Source organism: Pan paniscus, chromosome 5 (assembly GCF_029289425.2).
Source record: "Pan paniscus chromosome 5, NHGRI_mPanPan1-v2.0_pri, whole genome shotgun sequence".
NCBI classification, from domain to species: Eukaryota; Metazoa; Chordata; class Mammalia; order Primates; family Hominidae; genus Pan; species Pan paniscus.
This window is the reverse complement of record NC_073254.2, coordinates 85,250,083-85,271,878: the sequence shown is the minus strand read 5'-3', so window position 1 is coordinate 85,271,878 and position 21,796 is coordinate 85,250,083. Positions and strand designations below refer to the sequence as shown.

The 21,796-nt window shown below is 33.9% G+C and overlaps 1 protein-coding gene across 40 annotated transcripts in view; it reads left to right on the top strand.

Annotated features, from left to right (window-relative positions):
• Positions 1–21,796, top strand: part of LOC129397991 (protein eyes shut homolog) — a 565,331-nt gene that overhangs the window by 500,861 nt on the left and 42,674 nt on the right. For 22 of the 40 annotated variants that reach the window (XM_055113751.2, XM_055113755.2, XM_063605359.1 and 19 more), the window contains one exon: positions 4,041–7,744. In XM_055113751.2, the coding sequence (XP_054969726.1) occupies positions 4,041–4,310 (270 nt within the window). In that variant the 3' untranslated portion in view covers positions 4,311–7,744. Of the gene's footprint in view, positions 1–4,040; positions 7,745–16,923; positions 19,246–21,796 lie in introns of those variants that run through there. The other 18 variants (XM_063605343.1, XM_063605344.1, XM_063605345.1 and 15 more) reach the window with 3 other exon arrangements.

Here is a 21,796-nt window from a genome sequence, read left to right as displayed (position 1 = left end):
TTTGGTGCAATTTTTACCTTGACAGATATTATTTTAAGGATCCAGCTTTCTACCTTTCATGATTAAGAAAAGTCACTTTCACCTCTGAAGTCACTTTATTTATCTATTTAATAACAAGAGTCAAAATGGCAAAATAAAGGGCATATATTAGATCTTACAGAATTTTTTCCCACAGAGTCCTTTGCCAAGTGACCTTATGTACTAATATAATGTGGATATGACAAAATTATTTCTAGAAAATTACACGATATTCCCTGAAATGATAGCTGGCATTATTTAACTAGAGTTGTTTATTTACCTATGCAGAACATTTTCTGTAAGTATGTTATAAATATCCTTCAGGAAGGTTAATTTCTCTACAGATGAAGTGACTTTGGGGTAATAATATTGTGTTATGTATATACATTACTAGTAATGAATTATCAAAAAGGGAATTTCCAGCCGTTTGTTTTACTTCTGTTTCCTTCGGGAAGAAAAGATCTTCCACTGCCCAAAATCATGATTTTATTGCATTCCTTCATCAAGTAAACATTTTAAAATATCTAGAATAAAACTTCTAATTTAATTTGTGTGTATTTTGTAATATGGAGGTTTTTGTGCAATCAAAGTTTAATAATTAATTATATATTTTATGTACATAATATATATACAGTTGACCTGTGAAATACAGGAGTTAGGGTTGCCGACCCCTATTCAGTCCAAAGTTTGTTAACACGTTTGATGTAATGTTTTGATAGAATGTTTAATATAATTTTTTGTATAAAAATTTTAAAGATTAATGGACTCCTTTAAGCAGATCTTTGATTCTCTGTATACACAAAGTTGAGAAATCTTTCCTCTGCTTTACAAGGCAGATTCAAGTTTCTATATGTCTACCGATATAATTTACTCTCTTGCTAATTTTTCTGAGAGACTTCTTATCTGTAAATTTTATAGAAAACCAAAATTCTAGTAGATGTCTAGACTACCTGAACAGATGAGAAATCATGTTGAAATCCAAAATTATTTTTTAGTCCTAGATATAGTACATAACTGCAGCATAAAATAATTCACCATCTTTTCCATTTAATAAAAGCATCTCAACCAGAGCATTAGATATAATTTAGGTGTTCATATCACATCCCTTAGAAAAAATGTTATGTGGTTTTTGAGGTATAGCCAAGAGAAAAACTCATTATTCAACTTTAGTTCTTTCAGATTTTCTTAAATCCCAGTAATAATTATTTTGAAAATAAAAGGGAAAGCACATGGTTATATGAAGTAAGTCTGTCCTATTCCAAATTCCATACTAATATTCCTTGTTAAAATATTGCTCTCTTTCAAGATTTCATTATGTATTATTTTGTAATATAGATATATAATTATTAAAAATACAATGGGTAATTTGAAGTTTTGGTGTTTCATATTTTCTAATTATATATAAGGTGCAGAAATGATACATTAGGCATTTTTCCATAAAGAATATTTTAAAAATTAACAAATTTTGAATAAGGCTTATAAGCTAGAAAATATAGCTTTATAGCCAAGTCAACTTTCTAACTTTGGTAATTTTTCTGAGGTAACAAAAGAGAATATTCTCTTTTTTTAAAGAAAAGCACAGTAAGTTACAATGTTCAATATAGTCTCAAATCTCAGGAAGCTAAACTACCTGTTGATATAGAGATAGAGATAGATAGAAAAATAAAGTACTGTCATAAAATGCTAGAATTTGTTGCTTCTTATACGAGTGTTTATTAAATTTGTAAGCCAGTTATAAAAGTGCTCCTTTAATTGAAAAAAAACTTTACAACTAATATCCTCTGGATGTAGAAAATCATTACATACTCAAACAGAAATGAAAGCCTTTGTGAATTACAAACACATAGACATACAGACACAGAGAAAACTTATAGCTTCAATTGTAATATTTTAGACTTGGGGCAAGTGTAATTAACACTTTATTATCTGTTCATGTCAAAGAACTATTCTACTTCCTAGTAGATTTGACTTTCTTACTTGTTTTGAGCTCTATGTAAAAAGTGAAAAGACAGATTCTCATTTGATTCTAATTCAACAGAGAGTGAATCTCTATGAAACATTCATCTATGTAGATATCAATAAAGGATCAGACCATGAAACCAAATTCCTAATCTTTGTTGCTACAGATGGAAAATAACTTGTTGGCTATGAACCAAAACCAAAAAGAAAATGTGAAAATATGCAGAGAAATGATTTTAAAGATAGTAAAATTCTATTGTCATTTGAATTTACTTGTAGAAATTAGGAATATATGTATATGTAAATATATAAATATATACCTGTGTTTAAGCACTCCATAAGAAGTGCATTTCTCTTCTGACAGTTTACCTAACCATCAGGTGAATCCACTGGGCATATCTGTGGAAGATGTTTAAAGCTGTTAAAAATATAAATATAATTTTCAATAAAACACAGCATCATAACTTTATGAAAATATTAAACAAATATGTGTGAAAGATATTATTTAATTTACTTTTAATAAGGAATCCAGTAAAGCTTTGCTATCAGTTCAAAGGAGAAAACAAGTAAAGCACTGAAGGATAAAAGTATTTCGCAAAACCACAAATAGATTTTCCATGGATCTGTCTATCAATACAATGCTATTTCCATCACATCAGTTAGTATTTAAATAATGTCTATAAAAATTTGGTTAAAATAAAATGGAATTTTAAAAAATTGTGTAATAAATGTACATATATTCAATACATATATACATACATATATTTACACATACATATATATTTCTGTCACAATTTGAGTATAAACAATTTGACTATTAAAAATGATTTTGACATAAATCAAAGCTGATTTTTTTAACCTTTGCTGAAGAAACATATTATTTCAACAAATAAATGAAAGCTTGAAATTCAAACTTTGAAATGATTGTGTCATCCAAAAGACTACCAAAAAGACTAAACAGTAGAAAGAAGAGTTTATTTGTGATATCAGTTTGCTAACTGGGTGTATTAGTCAATTCTCACACTGCTATAAAGAACTACCTGAGACTCGGTGATTTATAAAGAAAAGAGGTTTAATTGTCACACAGTTCCACAGGCTCTACAGGAGGCATGGCTGGGAGGCCTGAGGAAACTTACAATCATGGCAGAAAGTGAAGGGGAAGCAAGCATGGTCTTCACATGGCAGCAGGAGAGAGAGTAAAGGGAGAGGTGTTATATACTTTTACACAACCAGATCTCAGGAGAACTCACTCAGTATCAGGAGAACAGCAAGGGGGAAACTGCCCCCATGATTTAATCATCTCCCATCAGGCCCCACCTCCAACAGTCAGAATCGCAATTCAACATGAGATTTGGCTGAGGAAACAGAGCAAAATAATATAACTGGGAAAACTTCATCTCTGATGTGGACCCAGGGTGCTCTCCTAGAAGTGGTAAAGGGCAAGGTGATTTTTGTGCCTCATAAGGTCTGTGTTCAAAATAGAGTCAGACATATTCAGCAAGTTTGTGGGGAAAGCAATACATATTTATGGGGGACAGGCAAGCACATGTTCAATGAGTAAACATGTATGTAACATACATCCCATGTTCTCTTTGAAGCAGGGTTTTAGCTTTAAAATGAGGTGGAATTTGGCAGTTCACATAAAAAAAGTGAACTATAGGACACAAAGACAGTTTATGTCCTGTCTGTATAAACTGGCTGAAACTGGTTTGAGGCCTACAATTGCTTATCAGAAAAGTGTTTTGTAAGGCGATTCTCTGTCTGATAAGGGTTATGGTGGCCTTGGTTGTAAATCAGAGTTAGAAATGAAATGACAATTTGACTGATAGCTCCTATTAGGGAGTTTAGCAAGGGTGTGGTTTTTCTTGTAGCTCTAGAAATTTAGGGAATTGCTGTGCCAGCCAAGCTTTGAACCCTTGTCCAATAGTTACCTTCTGTTTCCTTAACCCTAGGTTTCATCTTAGTAGACAGAGAGGCATCTATCGTGATCTCTCAGGTCACAATTGTAATATTGTAGTAAGTGATGGGAATTCATAACATTTTTACTTCTTTTGTTGCTATAGATTTGTGCAAATGGATGCAGTTGTTTGAGTGAAGAAGACAGTCAGGAATATCGGTATCTATGTTTTCTCAGATGGGCTGGCAACATGTATCTGGAAAATACAACTGATGATCAAGAAAATGAGTGTCAACATGAAGCTATTTGTAAAGATGAAATTAAAAGACCCAGGTATTTATGTATCATTTGCGCAGATAATATCACATTTCAAAAAGTTATAATTAAATTGATAGTCATCGAACTGTTTCATGGTAACAATGTTTTTGTTGATTAAAATGATTGGAATTTCCATAACAAACACTTACATATACATATATAGTTATTATATATTATGTTACATAATACATGTTATGTATAACAATTCTAGCACAATAAAAGGAGGGAAGAAGGAATATATCTGTATAGAAATAACTTTTCTATGTCATTGTAGAATTAAGTTAGCATAAATCTGTGGTAAATTCTGCTAAGTTAAGATGTGTACGATTAGCTCCAAAGCAACTACAAAAAACAACAACAAAACAAACAAAAACTCATATGCTTTAGTAAAATTAGCATTAACAAAATTAAAATGTTGCCCTCAGGGTCTGGCACAGTGACTTAAGCCTGTAATCTCAGTGTTTTGGGAGGCCAGGGCAAGAGAATAGCTTGAGGCCAGGAGTTTGAGACCCGCCTGGGCAACATAGTGATAATTTGTCTCTACAAAAAATTTAAAAAATCAGCCAGGTGTGGTTGTGCACACCTGTACTCCTAGCCCTAGCTACTTGGGAGGCTGAGGAAGAAGTATCACTTGAGCCCAGGAGTTAGAAGTTTCAATGAGCTATGATTGTGCCACTGCACTCCAGCCTGGGCAACAGAGTGAGACCCTATCACGAGAGAATAAATACAATAAAATAAAATATTGCCCTAGAGATTTACTTAGTATAAAAGAAACTAGTATTAGAATAATTACAATGAAAAAAAATACAGGTACAAAAGAGATATAAGACATGTGGAAAACAAAAAGTAAAATGGCAGGCATAAATTCAAATATATCAAAAATATTTAAATAAAGTGATCTCAGAAATTCAGTCAAAATTTAGAGATGTTTAGACTGGCTGTTTTCTGATTTAGTCAACTATATATGATCTATAGAAGATACACTTTATGTATATGTGTGTGTGTATATATATATATGGTTTACGGAAGACACTTTAGATTCAAAGATACAAATAAGCTGAAAGTAAAGCAATAAAAAAAAATATCATTCAAACTGCATCAAGAAGAAAACTGGAGTGCCTATACTAACATCAGGGAAAAAATAGATATTAAGAGAAAAAATGAAACACTTAGTAGAGAAAAAGAAAGATATTTTATAATTATAAAAGAGTCAAACTATCAGAAAAGGTAGTGATTACAAACATATATGTGTGTGTATATATATATGTATATACACAACTAACAACAGAGCCTCAAAATAATGAAGCTAAAAAATAATTTAAGGGAGAAATAGCCAATTCAACAATAACAATTAGAGGCTCTAATATTCTACTTTCAATAGCAGATATAACACTTGGCTATAAATCAACTAAGATATAGGAGATTCAAACAACACTATAAATCATCTAGAAATAGTAGATAGCTATAAAACACATTACCCAACAACAGCAGAATAACCTTCTTAAATGTACATGGCACACTCTCCAGGATAGATCATATCCTATGCTATGCTATAAAGCAAGCTGTAATATATTTCAAAAAATTGAAATAATAAAAAGGACATTATCTGACCAAAATTGAATGAGATTAAACATCAAAATCAATAAGTAACTTGATAAATTTACAATTACATGGAAGTTAAATAACACAATCTTTATTAAACAATGAATCAAAGTGAAATTGCAAGAGAAATTAGAAAAGACTTTGAGATTATTGAAAATGGATACCAAAACTCATGGGATGTGGGTGATGCAGTGCTGCGAATAAAATTTATAGCCGTAAATACCTCAATAGCCTAAACTTCCACAACACAATGGATAAGAGAGGAAACTAAACCTAAATAAAATAAGTAGAAAGAAGGAAATCATAAAATGTAGAGTAAAATTAATAAAATAAAATATAGATAAACAATAAAGAATATCAAAAAACAAAATTTCATTTGTTTTAAACATTAACAAATATACTAAAATCAGGAATAAGATATAAAATATTACTGAAATTACAGAAAGAAAAATAATTATAAAGAAATGCTATGAACAACTGTAAATTAAAAAAATTAGTTAACTTCGATAAAATAGAAAAATACCAACTACTGAAATTGATTCAAGAAGAAATAGGAAATCTAACCTATAACAAGTAAAAAATTGAATCAGTAATTAAACAAACTAACAAAAATTAACACTATGAAATGCTCATGCCTAGATGACTTCACTGAGACATTGTAACAAATATTTAAAGCAAAATTAAGAGTAGTTATTCACCACCTCCTCCAAAAATAGAAGAGAAGAGAACATTTCCCAACTCATTTTATGAGGCCAATATTACAATAGCACAACCAGACAAATCACAAGAAAACTATAGGCAAATCTATGTTTTCAATCCATCTATATAGCACTATAAACCCTCTGTATACCACTAAGCTCAATGAAAATGAGAAAATTGTATATACTCTGAATAAATGGAAATATAATGCATAGACTTAAATATTAGGCCTTAAGTTAGCTAAAATATTAATTCTTCCCAAATTAATTCACACAAGAATCCTCAACACGGTGATACCACACCAAATTCAGCAACATATAGAAAGGTTTATACAGCATGACCAGGTGAGATTTATCGTAAGAATATAAGTTTGATTTAGTGGCTTAAAATCAATTAATGTAATTTAATGTATCAATAGAATAAATAAAGAAGAAAATGCATGATAATGTAGATGGAGAAAAAAATTGTATTACAGAATCTCACAACACTTTATGAAACAAACACTCAACAAATAAAGAATAAAAGGGAACTTCCACAATCTGATAAGAGAAGTTAAAAAAAATAAGAAGAATGAAGAAACATAACTAACATTATACTTTACGGTGGAAGGCTGAAAGACTGGAATTTTAAATCAAAACAATGAGATAACACTTTACACCCAGCAATTCTACTTCTAGTATATACTCAAAAAATTGAAAATATATGTTCTTACAAAAATTTGTATGTGAATGTTTACAGTTTTGTTCGAAAGAGTCAAAAAGTTGAAACAACCCAAATGACCATCAACTGATGAATGGATATATAAAATTTGTTATATCCATACAATGAAATGTTATTCAGCAATAGACAAAGATGAATTACTGATATGTGCTTCAATACGAATAAACATTGAAAACATTTTGATAAGGAAAAGTAGTAAGCCACAAAAGACACATAGAATAGTGCTCAACAAATACTTGTTTAATGAAACAATGATTTTCAGAAGCTTTTTTATTTATTAAGAAAATTATCCTTCGTTTTGTGATGTTATTTCCTTTTTTCTGATTTTGTGATTCTCTTTTGTTTGCCATTATTTTTTGATATCCAGAGAACCTTGGATAAATTACAAAATTTTTGTAATTTATCAACACTTTAATGAGTTCTTGATATTGTCTCATAATTAATACTAACAATGGAGCCCAACAAATGTTGCAGATACCAGTATTTTATATAAAATTAAATTTCTCTATATCAGTTGCAATATCTAGAAATTATATGTGTGATACCACCTGTTATAATGTCAAAAGATATGCAAAATCTTTAGAATTAAAAAAAAGATGCTCTAATTCTCCATTAAAAAGACACTCTATATACCACTAAGCTCAATGAAAAAGAGAAAATTATATATACACTGAATAAATGGAAATATAATGCATGGAGTTAAATATTAGGCCTTAAATTAGCTAAAATATTAATTCTTCCCAAATTAATTCACACATTTAATGCAATAGTAAAAATATTGCAAGTTATTTTAGAAACTAATGATCATATTATATATATTTATGAATAATATTTTCTAAATTATGAAGTCATCTTTGAAAAGGAAGACTAATGGGGTGGGATCTCATGAACCATATGACATGACAGACTACATAACACATATGGGTGCCTTTAAAGGAAAAAAAATAATAATGGGTCAACAGAGAGCTCTGACAACAACCCGAGTATATACGGGAATTCAATATATGAGAAATTTGGCTATAATTTCATTTGAACATACAGGGTTCTTTAGTAAATGGTATTGAGGAAATGGCTCATAATGAGACCTTAAATGAAACTGGATTACAACCTTATACCTTATATAGAAGTAGACTCTAAATGTGTATAGGGATCTAAAAGTTTAAGGTAAAATGACGATATAAATGAAAGAAATGTAGAAAAATATCTTTGTGATTTCGGGATGGAGAAATTTTTCAATTAAACTCAATTTATAAGGCAAAATAATGATAGTATTATAATGATAGACACTAATAATGTTGATGATGTTAACAGACACAAAGTTAATGAATAACGTATAAACATTTTCTTTTAAAGTGTATTTTAAATGGGTGCAGATTAAAATTCATCATATAAATGATGTATTTCAAACAGGTCTGCATATTACCACATTTTTTTTGCCCTGAAATCTTCAAAAAATTTTTCTGGGAGTTTATAAAATGTTGAATGAGCCAAAGACTAAATCATACCAGCCATATTGTTACTTAAGACCAGGAAAGATTTGCTAAGTCTGGGATGTTAATTTCTTAATACCATGCCCAGACTGTGAAGTGTTCATGACTCCCACCTGTTTTTGAAGCCTCAAATTTATGTCTAAGTCACCAATCCCTACTTGCTACCAGAAATATCATAACAGAATGAAATATATTCATTCATACGTTTATTATTTATTGAATCTCCTCTAACTGGAAGATATTTTTCAAAATGTTATGACAATGAGACATGATACCTGTCCCCAGGTAATGTACTATACATAGGTAAGATTATATACTCTTCAGAACACATCTCATGGTTCTTCTGTTTCATTTAGAAAGTGAACACATTTTTAAAGTACTAAAGTAATTATTTTTTTCACTTTCTGAACATACAAGTTGCTTGATTATAGCAGTGTGTCTTCTGGCTTTCTTTCTGGAAGTTTTAAATTTAACCTGTTTCCTTTACAGGCTATTTTAGGAGATTCACATTTTCTGTGTAATGTTAAATATATCCAAAACGTAATTTTCAGTTATAAGTAAGAGTTCTGTTTCAAAGTGTAGAATCTAAAAGTCCATAAGAAAATCAGGTGAAGTTTCAAAAACTATTTCTGTAGAGTCAGGAGGCTTGTAAAAATAGAGCTTTATGTGAATTTGGCACAAAAGTATAGTATAATTTGACCAGGATTTTCTTAAATTATTTCTGATCCCAAAAGTCTAATAATTATTTATTCTAAGACTATTGTAATTTCTGCCGTGATGTCTGTGATTTTATTAACAAGTTGAATAGTTGGTTTTAGGTTTATTTATTTATTTTGGCTATACTATGCAAACTTTTCTGCCTTCAAGTAAAAGTTTTATGTGGGTATATTTTTACCTTTAAAGCAAAAAAGATATTGAACTGCATATGAAAGTGTCATATTGAATGTATTTTTGGGTTGGGGCCAGTCTTGAAACCACTAGATCAAGTGTCTAAATCTTTTTGTCTAAGGCACTTACATACACTGATACATTTTCTCTCTTTATTATGCTCTAGAAAACCAAATAATCTTGGTTCTTAAATCCTTATAGTAAAATGATATAGAAATCATTCATTTAAGCAATTCTAGAGTACATATCATTGTATTACCCATACACATACCAAAATTATTATAACAAACTTCATTAAATGAAGCATTTTTGAATAATAAAGTTTCAAGTTTCATATGGGTTGAAATTTAACTCATCTATACACAATTATCTCTCACATATTTTTCCCAAATACATAAGTTATATATTTAAAATTAAAGTTTGACCATATTATAGCTTCAGGTTTTATGACTTTTCATACTTCAATTTCATATCTCAAACAATAAAATGATTTGCGCATGTTATATAGTTTTATACTACCTAAGCCAGATTTTTATTTAAATTTATATTTAAATCGTTTTTATAGGTATAACCTTTTAGCATTGCTTTTCAAATTATTTTCTAAGACTTGGAGTTTCATGCAGCCTTTTATGCAGAATCTTTAAAAGGTGACCTTTGTCTTAAGCATAGCTTGTTCAAGTTTAAAATGCATTTGTTGACCATATTAATGCAACAGTAATTGAGCATCCACAGTTTATAAGGTATTTGGGTCATAACTTTAGGATTCAGGATAATGTGTAAAGGAATACATTTTAGTTTTTCTATTCCTAGAATTTTTTTCATTAAAAACATAAATGATAAAAAACTAATAATTATAATATTTTCACATTAGATCATATTTTTAACTTATATAATTTTACCTAGTAGACTTCTGCTTTTTACTTTTTATCATATTATTCACTTGTTTCCCATTTATATTTTAAAATGTATATATTTAATACAGTTAGTAATACATTCATAAATTATTTTAGTCCAATTTGATTTCTCAAAGAAAATTTCTTTAGATTTACATATTTTCAAGATATCAATAACATTTATAGGTTACTATAATTTTCATCAAAATTGATATTTTAGCAAAATTGATGTACTCACTGAAAAGCTTTCAATCTGATAGCCATTTCTCTTAGTACTCAATATCAATGTACACATATATATTACAATTTATTTGAATTTATTAATTATGATGACAAAATGCTAGACGTACTAGTACATGGTTGGGTGAAAAGTGATGAGTGCTTTTGTAAATTGGAGAAATTTATTTCAGCTCAGTGATTTTCAGGGAGAGTATTTTGTCTTCTAGAGGCATCTTGGGAATTTCTAGAGTCATTGTCAATATTCAGAATAATTGACTGGAACAGTTTAATTTTAGGATATGGGTAGTGAATGATGAATGTTATAAATCTTTCAATTCACAGAACAGTTCAGGCAAAGCAAACGTTTTTCACAGATTGCACAATTTCTAAAAGTCACAGCATATGTTAATGTGTGTATAAAACCTATACATGAATATCTAAGCCTAGATCTGAATTTCATGTCACATATTGGCACAAAATATTTTTACACAATTTTAATAATCATTGACTATATCAGGAATAAATTTTTTATGTTAAGTCAATAAATATTATTTTTCATTCAGAAATTTCTTAGAATTTTTTAACTATATTGAAAAAAATACATCATCCTACTTGAGTGTCTAATAGGAAATGACTATTATCAGTCTTTATTTATGGCTACCAAACCCATGGTAATTCTGTGTATGAGTGCAAAGAGCTAACCACTTCAATGTATCTTCTAGTTCAGTCATTCCTTAGTATCTTTTGTATAGAAATAGTGGTCTTGTAAATTAGTGGTCTCTTATACTTTTTATATTAGAGTTAGGGAATTATCTTGGTTAATTTTTAATATTAGGTGTGTAGGTAGGATACATTATGAATTCCATTGTATGAAGTAAAGTGTGTGCTACAAAAACCAAAAATGCACTATTAACAGAAAATATTGGTCTCATTGATTTTAGTGTATCCATTTCAGGAAGTACAAAGCTAAGTAGATCATACACCTTTAAAAGTATAATGGAGGATCAAAAGCAGACAAATATTTCAAAATTATAAGAAATAAATAACATCACAAACCACAAAATAAATAAATAAAACACAATTCACATTTCAAAATAGAAAACAAAAATATTATAAACACATGAAAGACATATTGGTTATTAACATCTATTAAATTACCTCAAAAATCAAAGTAAGAGCAATTCTAGGTTAAGAGGTTCATTATAACACTTTGACTTAGAAGGATCAAAAATACACAACAGAAAAACTTACTGGAGAGATCTTAATGAGAACAAGGCTGGAACTACAGACTTGATATATCAAGGTGGAATTTAGGATAGAAAGTGTTAAACCAGATAAAAAGTAGTTTTTATTTAGCTTTATGTTGACGTAATAAAGCATTTTGCATTACAATCAATAATGCCTGCTATTAATTTAGGCTCCTGAAAGTATTTAAGTATATAAACAAGTCAAAAAATGAGGAAGTATAAATTGGATAGGAAGAAACACAATTATTGTGGTTTATAGATATGATTATGAATATAGTAAAACAAAAGAATTGATTTAAAAAACTTATTAGAAATAAAATAATTTTATTTTGTGGTCTACTGACAAATCTTTGTAAGAAATGTATAGATTTCCAATAAGAGATAAATGTCATTTAGAAAATAAAATGAAGACTAATATTTTATTTACAATAGTAACCCAAAAGATAAAACACCAAGGAATAAACTGTTATAAATGCATAACAAAAGAAAATCTTAAAATTATAATGAATGATTTATGAAAGATTATTAAATGCTTTCAATTGCATAGCATGTTCTTGGGTAGAAAGGCTCAATGTTTTAGATATGGTAATTCTAAATTCATATATAAATTCTATATGGTCTCATATAAAACAAAAATAAATTTTTTGTTTTACTGTGTATATAAAAAGGATAAAAGTTGAAAGAAAGAAAAACTATAGGAGTATGAGAAAAGATATTAAAACAAGGTATTAAAATATGTTCTGGGGTGTTAAATCAAACATTCTACTGAGGGGGACACTGACTCATATATATGAGTCATATGCATATGTATATCTTATATATAAATATATGTACTTATCTATATGAATTTATTTTAATATACATAGCATTTCTAATCAATGGTAGAAAAAAATTACACCATTTAAAAATTTATCAGATAATTTATGAAATAAATCTATCGCTTTCTAAAAGACAATGAGAGTGAATATTTGTATATCTTAAAATGGGGAGGCTTTTCTAAATGTGACACAAGATTGAGAAGCAATTAAAGGAAAAACAGATACAGGTGTTATATAAAAATGTATAATTTATAAAGGTATAAACTCCAAAAACATTCAAGCATCTGGAAAAAAATATTTACAGTACATTAGACAAAATGATATTTTATAGGTACTCCTGTTAAATATAGCCAATGTAGTACATGGGTTTCTATTTTTTCCAAAACCCATTAAAATTATGATCAAAGGGAACAAAGAGCATGGGAGAGGAAGCTATAGAATAAATAAGTAGATTACTCAACAACAAGAACACTGCTCTTTCATTAGCTTAATACTTTGACTATTTTGAGTTCAAGACAGTTTAAAATTAATAGGAGGCCTCTTACAGTTTAGCCAGTCTATTACAGGCAAAACCAAGTGAAAGATTGAAATAAGAATTCCTGTAACTCTAGCCCAAAGCTCATTTTTAACCTAAAAAATGATCTCGACACTAATTAGAGGCTGGAACTATTTCTAGGAGTCAGAGTGTCCCTACCCTGGGTAAAGCACCATTAACATTTCAACAGGCCACCCAAATCAGAAAACTAGGAAGTATTTTAGACCCCTTCTCCTCCTCACAGTCCCCTGTCCCTGACACATCCAATCACTAAGCCATCTGATTCTACCTTTTGAATCTGAGTGACTTTAGAACAAGTGTCCTGGAGTCAGAGACTCCAGGTTCAAATCTGAACCTCCAAGAGAAGTTCAAATCCTCCTGCCATCACTTATGAATTGTGAGACCTTAAGCAAGTCATTCTCCCTCCTATGCCTCATTTCTCTCAACTCCATTGCAGAGTTACTATACCTACCTTAAGGGAGATTAAATAATGATGAAATGAGACAGTGTATGTATCAAATGCAGCGTTTGTTGTATATGTGCTTAAAAATTTATTTAAAATATTATTATTGATTTGCTGTCTCTATCCTCACCAGTACAACCTAAATCCAGGACAAAAAAATATCACAGCTAGATGAAGAAGGATGAGGAGGATGAAGAAGGGAGAGGAGGAGGGGAGAAGAGGGAGAAAGGAGAATTATGAGGAAGAGTAAGGGAGGAGGAGGAGGAGAAGTTTATGATGGTGGCGACAGCTGCCTCCATTGCCTCTAAATGTGAATTCCCCTTGCTGCCACCTTGTTACCAGGGCCAGCTGCCTGGGGGTGTACCTGTGCCAATGGTGCTGCCACTAACTGAAGTTATAGGGGCATGTCTGCCAAAAGCTCTTCCACCACCTGCTAATGCAGACTGACAATCCACTGTGCTAAAATATCTTTTACTTCTGATCTCTTAAAGGCCATGCTTTGTCACTTTAATCCCAGAGATACAGTATCTAGCTCTTTCAAAAATCTCTCTGACACTTTGTGAGGAAACAGTTCCTTTGGCTTTTTAGAGAACCTGACTCTCATGACCAAAGGAAGGATCATTAATTTCATTTTAAAAATGATAAAAACAACCTTAGAAAGGTTTTTAAAAAGTTTTTCCAAGTCACACAGCAGAGCCAGGGTCCTCTGATCCAAAGTCCAGGTTACTTATGTACAATCAAATGGTCTCATGTCCTCTTTCTTGTGAATTCACTGTTATAGGTACCATTTTCTCTATGCTTTCTCTTCTTTCCTGACAGTGGAGAAGAGCAAATGCTAGAGTGACCTTCCGAGGAAGGACTCTGGCTTTGACTCATTCCAATCTTCCTAATCTCAGCAAGGCAAGCGAAGAGGGTTGCAAGGAGGGTTTACAATATCACCGGTGTTTCGCTGTATGTTCCTTCCTTCAAGTGGCTCTGGTATTCAGAATGCCTAGAGGAAATAGCCTGGACTTAGGGTAAAGATGTGAACGGGAAATCTGGCTCCTTCCTTTCTGTCACTCATTAACAAATTTTCCTTAGTGGGCCCAGGCTCTGTTTTGGGCCTGGAAATAGAACAAATAAAACAAAGTCCCCACTCTCATACAGTAACATTCTTGCAGGAGAAAACAGAAAATAAACAAATGAAGAAATAAACAAATAAAAGCCAGGTGGTAACAAATACCATGGGAAAAACAATGAATCGGGGTAATTGATAAAGAAAGTTGGGAAAGGGGCTATTTTATATAGCGTAGCCAGGCAAGGGTTTGAAGGAGCAGTGACATTTAATCAGAGATGGGAATAAAGTGATAGATTTCTGGCAAAGGAGACAGAGCAGGTGTAAAGGCCCTGAGGTAGGAACATGTCAAGCTGTGTGGAGAATGGCAACACTGAGTTCAGGAAGCAAGAGGGAGAGGTGAGACCAGAGTGACTGGGAAAGTGAGGGAGTGGGGAATAGATTATATAGAACCTTAGAAGCCCTACTAATGCTCTGGATTTTACCCTGAGGGATATGCCAGTGAAAGGTTTAAGCAGAGGAATGACATGATCTGCTTTATGTTTTTGAAAGGCTCACTTTGGTCACTATACAGGGGCCAAGGTAGAGGTAGCAGTTAAATAGATTTTGCAATAGGTCAAAAAAGATCATGGTGGCTCAGACAGAGATGGAGGTGACGGTGACAAAGGTGTCAATGGCAGGTGATTTTTCAAAGGCAGAATCATTTAGCAGTTGGGCTACTTTGACTGAGATATTTTGCCTCTCCTGGCTCAGGTCCCTCATCAGTAACATGAAGGTAACAATACCAATCTCATAAAATCACGGTATGGATTAAATGAGATAATTTATATGAAGGCTATACCTGTTGTTTTCCTTTGTATTAAAGACAAAGTCTGCAACCTTACGCAAAACTTTATTACATATATGCTCAAAGACTGAGATGTAAGAACACCTTGTCTTCAGAGTAGCAGAAACAATTTTGTGTATAGCAAGATTATTTACACTCATCTATCTCATCCTCTTAAATAAGAAAACTGATTACTATAAATATGTGCCAGCTTTTATGGTTCATTTTAGAATCTTAGTGCGTCAAAAAGTAGAAAATAGTTAGACAAGTGAGGGATAAGTGAATCATGAGAGTCTTATTTATAGAATAAAAGCTGGGAATATCTGTGAAAACATCTTAATAATGATTATGACTGGTGGATGATATTGCAGAGTTTTAAAAAAATCGCTTTGTGCTTTTCTACATTTTCCACATCAATACAATAAAAAATGTATTTTAAGAGTATTTATTCCTATATCCATTTAGCAAAGAGAGTTAGAATCTCTGAAAGAAAACATGAGACAAGTAAAGAAAATAAGTATGTTAAAATTATAAGGGGAAAAGGGCAAAAATTAATATTTTGTGGGTATTATCTGCACAAAAGACACATCAAGTAGTTATTTAATTTTTGCAAATTAAATAGCAGGATGTGCTTTTTTCCCTAAATCAAGAGCCACTGAGGTATGGATGGAACACATTGGAACCAGTGAGCCTGAGATGGAGTCTGGCCTGGACTTTTTTCTTTCTTTTTTTTTTTTTTTGAGACGGATTCTTGCTCTCTCACCTGGGCTGGAGTGCAGTGGCACAATCTTGGCTCACTTGCAACCTCTGCCTCCTGGATTCAAGTGATTCTCCTGCCTCAGCCTCCTGAGTAGCTGGGACTACAGGCGCGCACCCCCAGGCCCAGCTAAGTTTTGTATTTTTAGTAGAGACGGGATTTCACCATGTTGGCCAGGATGGTCTCGATCTCTTGACTTTGTGATCCACCCACCTTGGTCTCCCAAAGTGCTGGGATTACAGGCATAAGCCACTGCGCCCGTCCTGGCCTGGACTTCTTACACCCTGCTGGTCGCATGGATATATTCCTGCTGCATAACTAGCCCCAGTGGCTGAGCCTCTGCGGTCTGACTGAGATCAGGTGCAAAGCAGCAATCTCACTGTTATTAATAAGCAATGCTGACAAGCTCATACTAACCTTCCCAAAACTCCTGAGACCTGTGGTTACAAAATGACGCTATTAATCGGTACATTTCATGCCTCAGCTTAAAACCCCAGAGTCCTACTTCTTTCTCTTGAAGGTGAACCGTGCTTTCCGCATTTCATCTGGTTCCTCTCTCTGTGGATACGTCTGGATAATTAGATCCTGCATATGCAAGAATAAAATGAAGAAAAAGGTGACCTGCCTAGTCCAGTTTCAGGGTAAATTATCTGCTAGGTAAGCATAGAATCCCTTCTTGGCATAAGTGTAGCACATTAATTGGGCTAAGCATCTCCATCTCTTTTCTCTGCCTTGCCAAATATCTCATTCAGTTATCATATCTTGGTACGAGGAAGCTGTGAGGGAGTGGAGAAAAGAAAAGCATCCTGCCACACAAATAAGGAAAATGAGATTCAGAAGGTTTAAGTGACTTGCCTATTCTCTGACCCTAAAGAAATCTAACTTACTAAAGCCTTTTCTCCTTCACTAACTTTCCATCTCTAATCTAAACCTAATTTGTGCATTTCACCAGGCATCACATTGTCTCTCTCACTGATTTTGAGGCAATGGCCAGGCCCCCTACCAGCTCACACAACATCTTTGTGCCAGTCAGAAAAGGCACCCCTTCTTCCTGGCACATGCAGCCCCACATTGGCCAGAGCTCAGCCTCATTTTAGACTGGGCATGATACCATAGTGCTGGTTATAGCCTTCATGACTGTATTGCAGCCCCTTAATATGGCTGGACAACTAAGGTGGCTCCCAACACAAAGAAACTTCCTCTTAAATAGCTTGTTGACATTTTAAATTAGAGATGTCAAAACTTGAGGATATTATCTTCTTCATTAAGTCTCTTTCCATTTTGTCTGTTCCCATCCGTGACACTCCCAGAAACCTCTGCCCTCAATCTTGGAATCAATATTTATTCTAGCTGGCTTGTCTTCATCCTCACATCCAGGTTGACACCAAATCTTTCCAACTCTTTTTTGAAAAATAGCAAGTACATTTTTTCCCTCCAACTGCAACCCTCTTTTAGCCTGTGGATTTACTCTTAGACTCCTGAAACAAATTCCCAGTCTGTTTTATATTTTACCGTCTTACACTTCCAGGCCATCCAATGAAACAAGAAGAATCATATTTCTTGGCCACCATTTTAAATCATGTTAATCCATTTCTCAGAATACTGCATCTGCCAAAAAAAAAAAAAAAAAAAAAAAAAAAAGGCTTTCATACTCTCTACTAGTTTTAATCCCACAAAATCTCCGTAGTCTTACAGAGCACTGCCATGGGTTGAGTTGTCCAACAGCAGACCTGAAACAATGTTTAGCATTTAGTGTATCTCTAGGGTATCCCTTGGGACCAACAGCTGTGAAAAGAAGGGGAAAACAATTGAGCAGAGGGAGAAGTCAGGTTGTGATGCAGACCTGATTGCCTTAGCCAACTCCACAGGAAGCTGTAGGTGCCTGCTGGAGTTGCCTCACTTAGGGTGAACATGGCCCTCCATCAGTCACTGCATGCCAACCTTTGAGGGGATGGGGGTGGTGGCCTTAGCTAAGGCCACCTTTTTCAGGCCACCTGTTTAAGGCCACTTGTTAAGGGCCACCTTAAGGCCACCTGTTTAAGCTGCACCTCTGCAGCTAAAAGAATCCCTGAAGGGGCTGAGCCCTAGAGGCTATCTACTGGCAGAACTATAACTGGCAGAAGGACAACATGTCCTTCTGAGATGCACATCTCTGTTTCTACCACCATCTATCCCATGTGCCACTTGGATCCACTTCAAGGAGCCAAATGTGCCACTTGAATACATTCAAGGAGCAGTTCCTCCACTGTACCAAGAGGCATCTCTTCCCAGTGAAATCTACAATAGGGGAAGTTAATAGGAGGAACTCCACCCCTGCTTCTGCACCAGTCCCAGGGCTGCAACTGATACTCATCATCTCCTTCCTCCATTATCCATCTGGATTCCTCCTATATCAGGCTGCAGCTCTGCTAGTCTTAGTAGCTTACCTGATGGCATGAACTAGACACTCATTTCTGAGGGACCTGAGCTCCTGGTCACCATGCCCTTATCAGGCTACATGTGCTTTTGTATTCTCAGCACTTTCTATTCCTTTTGGAATCTCTCATTGGCTGACTCGCAGCCCAAATTCTCCCTCTTGACTTGAGTCCCTTCAGCATGTAGTCCCCATCCATTTTTTGTGTGTGTTATTTTTTTTTTTTTTTTTTCCCCTGCATTGCATCCTTAGGCAGCTCCATTTACACTCGCTAGTTAATTCCTTTCTTTAGTCTTTCTGTCAGTTCTTCCCCATCTCCTTTTCCGTTCTATTATTAGGCATCACAGAGCTACAAAAGATCACCTGTGAGACCTAGACTCTCTTTAGAGGGTAGGAAAGGCAAAAGAGTAGGGGAGTTGGGGAAATAAGCTGGCAAACAGAAAATTTTTCTTGAAAAATTGGATGGCTGGGGGAGAAGGAAGCAAAAATTCCCAGCAGACCAGGAAGTCAATAGGAAGGCATTCTAGCTCTCTTTCAATGATTATGTCTAGCTCAAAATATGGAGTGAATACTTGTTGAGATAACCAAGCAGCCACTTCCCTGTTTAACAGACTACTTTGAGGGAGGGAGTCCTACACTCACCTCCCCTAGCAAAGCGGCATCATTCCTCTTTCAACCAACCATCCATCTATCTGTATCACTGATTCAACAAATACTTATTGAGTGTCTACAATGTGCCAGTTCAGAGAATGTTCCATGATTATACAGAAGAAATTTTAAACTCCTGTTTGGACATCATCTTAATAAAGACACAAATATAATTCAACAATGTTTTTGAAAATAAGAGGAATAAGAAGTAAGGCCAAGTATCAGGACAGTACATTTAAATGTTTTCGGTTCTTCTATGGAAAACTGAAGACTTTCAGATTCAATGAACAAAACCCATGATTTGCTAAAATAGAGTGGCATTTTAATTTAAAAAATATATATATATATATATATTTTGAGATGGAGACTCACTCTGTTGCCCAGGCTGGAGTGTGGTGATGTGATCTTGGCTCACCACAACCTCCGCTTCCTGGGTTAAAGAGATTCTCCTGCCTCCGCCTCCCAAGTAGCTGGGATTACAGGCATGTGCCACGATGCCCTAATTGTTTTTTTGTTTTTTTTTGTTTTTTTTTGTCTTTGTTTTTTTGCATTTTTAGTAGAGACGGGGTTTTGCCATGTTGGCCAGTTTGGTCTCGAACTCCTGACCTCAAGTGATCCACCTGCCTTGGCCTCTCAAAGTGCTGGGATTACAGGCCTGAGACACCACACCCAGCCAAATAGTGACATTTTAAAAGTTTAAAAATATAAAGATAAAAATCATGTAAACATATATATATGTAAATACACAAATCAAAAGTAGAAAATAATATTAATATCAGAAAAAAATAGAATTCACAACAAAACTATTACCAGGCTGGGCGCAGTGGCTCACGACGGTAATCCCAGCAGTTTCGCAGGCCAAGGCGGGTGGATCCCTTGAGCTCAGGAGTTTGAGACCAGCCTGGCCAACATGGTGAAACCCCATCTCTACTAAAGATTCAAAAAATAGCCAGGCATGGTGGCACATGCCTGTTGTCCCAGCTACTTCAGTGGCTAAGGAAGGAGAATCGCTTGAACCCAGGAGGCGGAGGCTGCAATGAGCCGAGATCGTGCCCCTGCACTCCAGCCTGGGTGATGGAATGAGACTCTGTCTTAAAAAATACATATATATTATATGTATAAATTATATATCTTTTATATATATTATATTACATATAAATTATATATACAAAATATATGTAATACATATAATATATAAAAAATATATAATATATATATAAAATATGTATATAACCAGGATCAGTGGTGACCAGCCTCCAAGATGACCCTCAATGACCCTGCCTGCCTCCGAGTACCCACACTCTTGTGAAGTCTCCTCCCACACGCACTATACCAGGGTTAGTCTGTTTGAACAATAGCAGATGTGGAAGTGATGGTAAGTCATTTCTGAGATTAGACTTTGAAAGAGTATAATTTCCACGTTGAGCTCTCTTGTTCTCTCTGTCTCTTTGTGTCTTTGTCTCTCTCTCTCTCTCTGATCTATTGCTGGAAAAGAGGAGTGAGAAGGGGAAAGGAGTGAAAAGCAAGTTGCCATATTGTGAACAGTTCTATGGAGAGGGCTGCACGGTAAAAAAAAAAAAAAAATGGAGCCTCCAGCCGGGTGCGGTGGCTCACGCATGTAATCCCAGCACTTTGGGAGGCCGAGGTGGGCGGATCATGAGGTCAGGAAATCAAGACCATCCTGGCTAACATGGTGAAATCCCGTCTCTACTGAAAATACAAACAATTAGCTGGGCGTGGTGGCGGGCGCCTGTCATCCCAGCTACTCTGGAGGCTGAGGCAGGAGAATTGCTTGAACCCCGGAGGAGGAGGTTGCGGTGAGCCGAGATCGCACCACTGCCCTCCAGCCTGGGCAACAGAGGGAGACTCTGTCTCAAAGAAAGAAAGAAAGGAAATGTAGCCTCCAGCCAAGAGCTAGCAAGGAATCGAGCTCTGTCGGTATCCAAGTGAGTGAGCTTAGCAGTGCATTCTCCAGCCCCAGCCAAGCCTTGAGACAATGGCAGCCCAGGAAGAAAAGCTTGACTGTGACTTTGTGAGAGATGTTGAACCAGCCAAGCTGCCCCTAGATTTCCTTGCCTCAGAAATTGCATGAGATACTAAATGTTTGTTGTTTTAAGCCACTAAGTGTTGGAGTAATTTGTTTCACAGCAATAGATAACAGAATCAAAGACATTCATTTTATAAAATATACAGACCGTAACAATAGGAAAACAAAAATCATACCAAAACTACAAATGAAAAACAGTATTTACAAGAATTGTTCACACATTTAACAGAATATTAAATGTAGCTTTATATTAGTAAAAATAAAACATGCCTTTAAATGTATAAT